General features: G+C 47.2%; 1 protein-coding gene across 1 annotated transcript; it reads right to left on the bottom strand.

Annotated features, from left to right (window-relative positions):
• Positions 1–511: 511 nt before the first annotated feature.
• Ccl1 (C-C motif chemokine ligand 1) lies at positions 512–6740 on the bottom strand. Its single transcript, XM_038325379.1, has 3 exons — positions 6665–6740; positions 5290–5401; positions 512–608 (listed from the first exon to the last, which is right to left on the bottom strand). Exons 1-3 carry the CDS (start codon positions 6738–6740, stop codon positions 512–514), a joined length of 285 nt encoding a protein of 94 aa, XP_038181307.1.
• Between the last annotated feature and the right edge of the window lie 3245 nt (positions 6741–9985).

The following is a 9985-nucleotide window of genomic DNA, read 5'->3' as shown; positions in this document are numbered from 1 at the left end:
CATCTTACAGGCAGATAAACACAAGACGCCCCTCCACCTAGAGCATAGGCTACCATTACCCAATCTTGGTCTTTGGGGGATGCAGTCAGGACCCCCGTCACATGGGCTCCCATCCCAGTGTGAACCCAGCCTTGGGCCAGTTAGTTGTTCTACTATGGCTCCCTCCATTACCAAAGCTGGAAGAGAGGCTGTAGCACAGCCTGGATCAAAACTTATCCTATGTGGTGGTTTCCCTGGCCCCAGGTCCAACCTGCCCCCAGCCTTCCAGCCCCTCTATCCACCCTCAGTTTCAATAAAGTCTGAACCCTGAAGTCCTCATGGAGTCCAATAAACACAGACTCTAGGTGTTGAAGATTCCATAATTTAAACAGACAGAGTACCATAAAATAGCTTATCACGTGACTGAGATGGGCGAGCCTGCAACAGTGGGCAGGGGGTGATGGCAGTTGGAGGGTGGGGGACTGAGTGAAGGGATGCTCCAGGGGCTGGGATGGGAAGGCGGAGCTCAGCTTCACCTCAGCGGGCAGGGTTTCACCTCCTTCAGGTAACGCTGAACCCACGCATCTGTTCTCTTGGCACAGCTTTCTTGACCTTTCTTCATCCTGAATCTGTGAACAGAAGACATGGAGTCACCCACTAGGCACCTGGAACACTCAGAGGCCCCTGAGCTCCCTGCTCTGCAAACAAAGGGACTGTATATGACCTGAAGCAGGCGCACTGGTGTCACATTGGGAGCTTATTAGTGGGGACCCCTGGACCCTCCTCTAGGGACTAGGATTCCCTCTATGGGGCTGGGGCAGAGGAGCTGGCCAACATCCTGATGCGTAGCTAGGATTGATGTAGGTGTGTCTTCTATCTATCTGATGATTTCATTGGATAATTAATAAAGAAACTGCCTGGCCCATTTGATTGGCCAGCCCTTAGGTGGGCGGAGTAGACAGAACAGGAAGAAGGAAGTGAGGTAGATGGCTCAGTCAGATGCCACGCCTCTCCTAAGTGAGATAGACCACCGTGCCTCTCCTCAGAGAGAAGCCAGACGCGATGAAGCTCCAGCCCAAGATGGACGTACGCTAGAATCTACCTGGTAAGGCACCACTTTGTGGTGCTATACAGATTATTAGATATGGGTTAGTCAAGATGTGAGTAAGAGGCTGGAAGTAATGGGCCAGGCAGTATTTAAAAGAATACAATTTGTGAGTTGTGATTTCGGGCATAAGCTAGCTGGTGGCTGGGAGCCTGGCAGCGGGAAGCCGGCCCACAGCTAATTACTACAGAATGGCGCCCAACGTGGATAACTGAATCCACAGAAAGCTTGAGAAAGCTGTCTGGCTCTGTTTGCAAGAGGCAAGCAAACACTCTCATCTGAGAGAGACTTCCTGACTCAGCTTTAGCTGCAAAACCCTGGAGCTCTTTTAAGAGGTCCTGCCACGAAACACTTAAACGGTGTTGATGAAGAGCTGAACGCATGCTTTTCGGTTTTTAGCCGTAGCAGGAAAAAAGCTGGGCCATTTAAAATGCTGGCATTCTGGTCCGTACTGCCAGGGCAAACTCTGACTCTTTCAGGCAGGCGGTCCGACTACGTACAGAGCATTTGAATGTGGTCTTTGAGAAGAATGCTGCAGCTTGCTTGCTGGCAGGGACCTTGAACCGACACAGAGTTGTGTGATGAACATGGCTACAGCTGGTACCTCTGCCATGAGGCTAGAAAGCTAAGGAATGGGCTGTATCTAGCTGTCAAACTCACAGCTTTAGTCCTACCGATATTGTTTGGTAAATTAAAGACTCATGTAGTCAGAAAAAGAGATATACAGTAAAAGAAAGATTCAAAGTTGAAGAAAACGTCAAAATGGTTTACAATGTGTTGAAAATATATGTAGACTAAAGTTAAAGTTCTTAAAAGTAAAAATAGAAAGAGTAGTTTGTTGTGGTGGTACACACCTTTAATCCCAACACGTGGGAGGCAGAGGTGGATTGACCTCTGTGACTTCAAGGTGTGGTAGCACACACCTTTAATCCAAATGCCTGGGAGGCAGAGACAGACAGATCTCTGTGAGTTCAAGGTGTGGTAGCGTACACCTTTAATCCCAGCACTTGGGAAGCAGAGACAGTTCTGAGAGTTCAAGGACAACCTGGTCTACAGAGTTATTCCAGGACAGAGATATACAGAGAATGTGTCTCAAAAAGTAAAAGTAAAAATAAATGAAATAGAGGTAAAAATAAAGCCACATAAAGATGGAAAATATATGGAGAATCTTGATACTGTATGTTATTATGCTCTCTTTGAATTGTTTGAATGCTGAGGAAGAAGCAACAGCTGCTAAAAGATATTTGTTTATAAATGCTGCTGAACTAATCCACCATAGACATTTTGAAAATACCTTGACTTCAGAATTTGGACCTAAGGATATGATACTTTGGAAAAGAGATTCTTCTTTTATTTTTACAGAAAATGAGACCCATTGGATTGCTTCTATCCCAATATGGTATGATAGACCACGCCCTCCTGAAAGGTTGCTGTGAACACCTTCAGAAAATTACTTCACCCAACTGATGACTGAGATGAACCTGGCACACAGGTTACACCATGAAATATCTGATTAACAGCGTCCCCATTCAGCAGGAAGCAGTTTGGAGAGAAATAACTACGTCCATGTTCCCAAATATTGTTTATAAGTGTTCTTTTACATTTAACGGGGGATATGATATAGATATGAATAATTTCCATTGGTAAGATTTTGCTTAATTGATAGAGATTTAAGGTCAATTTTGTTATATGTATATGTTATATGTATTTTTGATACTGATTAAGGTATTGTGATTGTGTAGTTCATTTTAAAAATGTAATGTATAATTAAGAAATATAGGTTGTTAATGGATAATCATTGATAATAGTAAAGTTTATAGTCATGTTATTTAGATTTTCTAGATATATAGAGATATATTTCAGTTAGATAGGCATACTTCATATCTTCCAAAGACTACAGAATATTGCATTTTAAATGTCTTAATAACTTAGGGTTTTTCATGACAATGAGACATGTCTGCTCCTGGCAGCACCAATCTACTTCAAGAGGAAGATGGGCATCGAAGAGGCTCCTTATTGAGTTTGATAGCCATTTGGGCAAGAAACTGCTCTTGCCTGGACTATTGCATAAACTGGACACAGAGAACCCTCAGAGAGAGGACTGCTGAACTTGCCTAGAGGTGAGATGATCTCTTTGGGTTCCTGATTCATGAAAGAGTCTGCGAGACATTCTGCAGGACACAGCAGATAGTGACTGAACTGTCTTTGAAATTTCCTGCTTCATGGGAAACTCTGCTGGATACTGTGGGCCTATAGGCCGAAGATAGATGCCCCAACAATACAAAAGAACTTTGGGTGACTGTCCAGGCAGCGAGATGTCTCTATCATTTCTAGAGTTATATGGAAATTGCATATTTCTTATTTACTTAGGTAATATTGTGTTCTTCTGGAGTCTTTGATGGAGCTGAAGAATAGATAGATAGTTATAGTTGTTTTCCTTTGTTATGATAAAAGATAAAGTAGATATAAATATTGTAACTGTAATTTTTGCATGATAACTGTTTTGTTATATGTAATTTTACTATGTTAAAGTGAAAGCTTTTCTTTTTTGTTTAAACAGAAAAAGGGGAAATGATGTAGGTGTGTCTTCTATCTATCTGATGATTTCATTGGATAATTAATAAAGAAACTGCCTGGCCCATTTGATTGGCCAGCCCTTAGGTGGGCGGAGTAGACAGAACAGGAAGAAGGAAGTGAGGTAGATGGCTCAGTCAGATGCCACGCCTCTCCTAAGTGAGATAGACCACCGTGCCTCTCCTCAGAGAGAAGCCAGACGTGATGAAGCTCCAGCCCAAGATGGACGTACGCTAGAATCTACCTGGTAAGGCACCACTTTGTGGTGCTATACAGATTATTAGATATGGGTTAGTCAAGATGTGAGTAAGAGGCTGGAAGTAATGGGCCAGGCAGTATTTAAAAGAATACAATTTGTGAGTTGTGATTTCGGGCATAAGCTAGCTGGTGGCTGGGAGCCTGGCAGCGGGAAGCCGGCCCGCAGCCCCTTCACTACATAGGATAAAACTTCGCCATCCTAGAACAACTCCCTGCTCCCGCTTTGAGTGTTTGTGTATCCATTTGGGACCCACACATTGCTCTGGGTTCATGGTGTAAGTGTGTAGTGTGTGTGTGTGTGTGTGTGTGTGTGTGAGAGAGAGAGAGAGCGAGAGAGAGAGAGAGAGAGAGAGAGAGAGAGAGCGAGAGAGTGAGGGAGGGAGGGAGGGAGGGTGGGAGAGTCTTTTCCATCTGTCCACTTCCTAATTTGACTGGAATTCATTCCACAAACCAACTCTGCCTCCTACTGGCCAATGGTCCTAGACAAACACCTCTGCCTCCCCAAACTCAGTTTCTCTCTAACAAAGTGTATGTCCTAAGAGGATCGGCAGGAGTCATAACAGGAAAGAGCCTCAAAATGCCGACCTGGTGTGCGAGTCACCTCAATCCGGCTCCTAATGACCCTGAGATACAGGCAGGTTTCTGCTTTGTCCCTCTTTACAGACCAGAGTCAAAGCACAGGGTAGGGAAAGAGTTTCCTGTCCAAGGCCCCTGGAGAATGCAGCTTGGCAAATTGGTAAATGTGTGTGTGTGTGTGTGTGTGTGTTCATGGTATACAGATATGTGTGGTGGCCACAGGTTGGTGGTAAGAAGTCTTCCTCAATTCATTGTCTGTCTATCTTGCTTTTTGAGGCAGGGTCTCTCATTGAATCTTGAACCTAGCTATTTCAGTCAGGCCAGAACCAGCAACCTACGAGATATGTCTGTCTCTGCCTCATCCAGCTGGAGTTACCAACTTACACCACCTTGCTCGACTTCCTCCGTGCTGGCAGGGAATATGAACTCAGATTATCATGCTTGGGCAGTCAAACACTCTACCCACTGAGCCAACGCTCCAGCCTGTCTGTCGCTTTGGCTAAGCATTTCCTTCTCGCTAGATAATATGGAATATAATCATGGCTTCATGTAAAGATAGTTATCTGCCTTTGCACTTGGGGAGGAAGTCCTGATTTATTTGGAGTTCAAGCAAATAAATTGGGACTCCCTCCTAAGAAGCCCTATGCTCCCCCTTGCGGCCAAGCATGGCGCTGCACCACAGTTTGCCTGATTGGGTTTAAAGTCCCTATTCCTGTAGCACAGCGCCATCTAGTGTCATTCTCATTCTAGTCCGCGTTATCCCTCCCCAAGCTAGAGGCTCCTCAGTGCTCACTCACACAACAGCCCGGTGGGAACAGGAGGGGCTGATCTCTCTGTAACACTGGATTGACTTCTGGTAAGGCATTCTCTTCAGAAAGCTGAAGCAGCAGCGAGAGGAGGCCACGTGCACTAGAAGAAAAACACGGGAGACCATTATTAGCACCCATACCTCAGCCTCCCAACCACACAAGGATTAAAACGGAAAACCCACAAAGGGTCTCCACTCAGGCTTGGAGACCATATCCAGAGGGCCATGTTGCAGCCCTGCCTCACCAGCCACTCATCTCTGAAGAACAATCAGAAGGCTGCGGGGGTCAGAGCTAAGCACCCTACAAACCACTCCGGAGGGTGGAGACACTAACCACAAGCCAGCCTGAGCCCCTGACTCAGCACACACCCCTGTCCGTACTCTGAGATCCCACAGATACAGCCCCCATTCAGTTTCCGTCTCCCATGGCAAGGACACAGCTTTGTACCATACAAGTACTTAAGCTCTAGGGTTCTATACCCACATTCTAGGGAACCTGTTACCCCATTACACGCAGGACATTGCTGTTCACGGTTTACACACGGAACCTGGTGAGGAACTGCACAAGAGCTCAGAAGGAAGGGGAAAAAGTGTTCCCAAGAAGTAACGAGCTAGTCCCTCATCTACACAATCTCCTGCATCCTCAGGTTGGTCCTCTTTCATAGTCCAATAACCCCAAACTCTGCTGGTCTGTATACTCCCCTTCCCACATCCCACCTTTAAAGTGTCTTGTTCTAACCCTCACTCCTTCCTGGCTCACAAACCCTTGGATCCATTGTTAGGTCAGTATTCTCTAAATGGAACACATACTCCACTTTAGCCATATAGAAAGGTCTAGTGGTTTTCTGGCTATTAACTCCTGTGGTTCTTCCTTCAGCCCCTGCCTGCCATCTGTCACACTGTGGAAACTAGACCCAGTTCCTCCTCTGGGCTTCAGGGCCCCCAGCTTGTTTGAAACAACCCCCACCAGTCCCTCCCAAGTGTCTATAGAGTAAGGATCTTCTACTCTGAAGCCAGCTCAGCTCTCAAAAGAAAAAGTGCCTCTCAAGAAAGGGCCAGGCTTAGGATCACACCCAGAGGACCCTGGTCCAGGTCTGTCCCTGCAGTCATTTAGTTCTTGGATTTTAAAAAAAGAATCAAGGGGTGAGTTTCAGGTCTGAGCTCAACATAAAGCAGTATATGGCTGCCCCTAGCCCAACCTCCTCCATGCCCAGAGCCCCCAGCCCATTCATGCCCTCCATCCCTCGTCTCCACGCGGGAGCAGAGATGGAGTCGGTGAGGACTAGGTGAGCTCTGTCCCACATCCAGAACACCTGTCTGTACTCTCCCCTCCCCGGGCCAAGTACAGGAACCCCAACACTCACTGCTCTTGCTGTCCACATCTTGTGGCCACATGGCAGCCAGCAGCAGACACATCAGGGCCATGCTGATGAGTTTCATGATGATGAGTTTCTGGCTCGGGCCTCTCTGTAGCAACCACTGAACGCCTGGTGAAGCCAAGAGCTCTCCTCTGCCTCATCTTGTGCTGAGCTTTTATCAGGAGGCCTGGGGTGCTTTCCCAGACCATGAGGAAGATGTGGGAGTCCCAGAGAAAAGGAGCTCATACCCAATGGCCACATGGAAAAGTCCTTCCCTCACCTCTCTGGGGTAGTATTCGAGGTATGTTTGGGTGCCTGAAGACTTGGGAAGTTCCCCAAGTGCAAAGGCAGATACTTATCTTTACATTCTTGACAAAATACGTGGGAGCTGTCCTGGCTGAGTGGAAAGTCAAGAAAGGTGAAAGAGAGGAAGTGGCCTGCACATAGCTCATCTAACCCACATCATTCCATTCCACACGGCTCCTGGAGCTGGCGAAGGACAGAGCACGAGCTATGAGCTGAATCAAAGCAAGCTTGAGCTTGTGTGTGGATCCCAGCTCTGCTAATCAGCAATCACAAACGTATCTCAGCTGCACATCCCTGCAAACACGGAACCAGCCCCTATCTCAAATGTGGGCAATAAGAATGCAGTGAGGAGCTGGGGAGGTGGCTCCATCAGCAAAGTCCTTGTTATGCTGTGAGGACCAGATGCCCAGAACCCACATAAAATGTGGGGGGCAGTGGCAAACTTTTGTAATCCCAGAATTGGAGAGGCTGACAGGCAGATCCCTGGAGCTGGCTGGTGAACCAGGCTAGCCTTTTTGGAGAGCATCAGGTCAATGAAAGACCTTATCACAAAAAAAAAAAAAATGGTTCACATGCACATACACACACGCATGTGCACCTTCACATACATACACACACAGAAACAGACACACACATGCACACACACATACACAACTCGAAATAAGATCCTCTCTGTCAAATGTCTGGCCAGCATATTTGCTGTCTTCTGTTTTTGTCTCTGGTCCCCAGCCCTTCCATAGCTTACTCTGGCCCAGGTCCTTGGTTACCCTTGGGAACTCAGTTGCCAATGGATGCAAAGCCTGACCTGAGCCATCCAGCATGACTACACAGTAAAGACAGATGTGCCATGTGAAGAACACGGGAGAATGTTGGGGATACCCAGGGATGCCAAAGGATCCTTCCAGGACAGTGCTCAGTAAGCACCATTTCCTTCAGGTTGCTGTGGAGACAGCATCCTAGGTAGAATATGGACTCTATATAAGCCAAGGTACAGAGGAATACACTTTACTGAGTCAGCCAGGAGTGTAGCTAGAGATGGGGCTGTACAGCCAGATGAAGACCATTTGTGCAATGTGTGGTACTTGGGATTATCAGCCTATAGTAGGCCCTCAAGAAAAAGCAACTGGACCAAACCCATGCATTGGAATCATTGAGGCCTATCCACAGAGGGTCAGCTAGGCTAATCCACTTTGATCCTAGACCATGTAACTGAAAAACCCTTCAGTGTTTGCCTATTGCCAACTGAGTGCAGTACAGCCCACTAGACGTTTACAGCTCTTCGTGTTACATCCCAAAGAGTCAGGTACCAGCCATCCCTTCTGCCATTGACTTTCCCCATCTCCAGTATTTCATTCCTACTGTAACGTCTACCTGGCCCACCCTCCTCGCCAACTCCCCCAGTACCCAGTCCGCTCATTTCAAACACCTTTCTAGAAGCCATTGTGAGCAGATCTTGGGCTCCTCTTAACCCTCTTCATCTGGATGGCAATATCAATATCAATATCAGTATCAGTATCTGCCATCTTTCCATGGGGACCCCCTCCATGCTACCTTTGGCGGTGATGATTCCTGACATTCCTGAGGGAGCTTTGTCAAAACTGGAGAATATCTTGGCTCCATTTTAGAGTCAGAATCAAAACTCAAGTGCCTGTACATGTTCTAAGAGAACTCCTGGTGACTGTCAAAGCACCAGAAGATAAAATCTTCACAGTAGAGAGGGTGGGTGGTGGCTTTCGGAAGAGGAAAGTCATGGGCTTGATGTTATATTGAGAATGGGGGCGGTGTGGGGTGCAGGGACTTGAGCCCTGGGTATCTAAGAACAGAATCAGCTCTCATGATTTTTACACTACTGGACCAATGCCAATCAGTCCTCTACTGCTTCCTGCCACCCAAAAAGTCATTAAAATCACCTCCTCATTGCTGCCTCTCTGATATGCCTTTGTCTCTGGAGGCTGATGTGGTTTTGATCCTTTACCCTGGGGTCCTTTACCTTTGGGAGAGGGGCATTGTGAGTGTTATGTCGACCGGCCAAATGCAACTGTAGACACTTTAGTCTTGGGCAATGAAGAAGGGGGCCACACAGCTGCCCAGAAAATTCCTGGTTCCTCTCCTGCTCCTGGGGCTGTCCCTCCAACGACTCGCTGCCCATCCCCCCTCACTATGGCCACAGCCAATTCCCAAGCAGAAAAGCAAGATATATCAGTACTTTGTCATGCCGTTGCTTTTCAAGCTCCCTTAGCACCTGGAAGGAAGCGGCCAAAGGTAAGCTCTTACCATCCAACAACTTCATATTACATATGAGTACCCCAACATGGTTGTCAGGGCCCACAGGCCCGGACCAAGTAATAGCTCAACAAAATCACAGTGGAATTGAGCAAACAAGAGCAGAATGACCCACGATGGACTGCCGAACAAAGAAGTGATCCCAGGGGTCAGTCTTGCTATAATTCACACAAGCAAACCTTCTCTTCATTGCTTCTAGACGAATGCTTGTCACTCATCTTTCATTTGCTAGGTTCCCACTGGGTGAGGATGAGAACCAGGTGGCACTGAGCCAGGGTCGAATTAACCTAAGATGAGTCTGCCCATCGGAGGCTGGTGCTGTCCAGAGGCATTCAGCCCAGCCCAACTTACCGCATGCTATTCAGTTACAGGTCAGCTGGTCCTTCCAGACCAGGTTATAGACAGCCCCTTGTCATGTGTTTAGCGTGGCAGAATTGCAGAGGAGGCTTGGTCCATCTCTAGGATGGGGTCCTCCATTCGTTCCTTCGGGGAGAGGAAGAGAACCGTGCCTCGAGCCAGACATAACCACGTCAGATCTCAGTTCTATTGCTTCCCTTTGGGCAGGTCACGCAGGCTTTCTCAGCCGTATTCCCTCTTGGACCTAGGACAATTCTCCTCGTTGTTTTCAAAATAAACTTCCTAATGCTTAGCCTAATTGTGGGTGGTTGGAAGGGTTCCCCGAGATGGAAGAGGAGATGAAAGGGAAGGGAAATTGCGTCATCGGAAACTACTGAACAC

Source organism: Arvicola amphibius, chromosome 4 (assembly GCF_903992535.2).
Source record: "Arvicola amphibius chromosome 4, mArvAmp1.2, whole genome shotgun sequence".
NCBI lineage: Eukaryota > Metazoa > Chordata > Mammalia > Rodentia > Cricetidae > Arvicola > Arvicola amphibius.
Note: the sequence above shows the minus strand (reverse complement) of the source record. Positions and strands in the feature narration are given on the sequence as shown.

Coding starts and splice junctions, on each gene's coding strand:
- Ccl1 (XM_038325379.1), bottom strand. CDS start 6,740: ATGAAACTCATCAGCATGGCCCTGATGTGTCTGCTGCTGGCTGCCATG. Junction 5,402..6,664: donor AGATGTGGACAGCAAGAGCA/GTGAGTGTTGGG, acceptor TTTTTCTTCTAG/TGCACGTGGCCTCCTCTCGC. Junction 609..5,289: donor TGTTCCCACCGGGCTGTTGT/GTGAGTGAGCAC, acceptor TTCTGTTCACAG/ATTCAGGATGAAGAAAGGTC.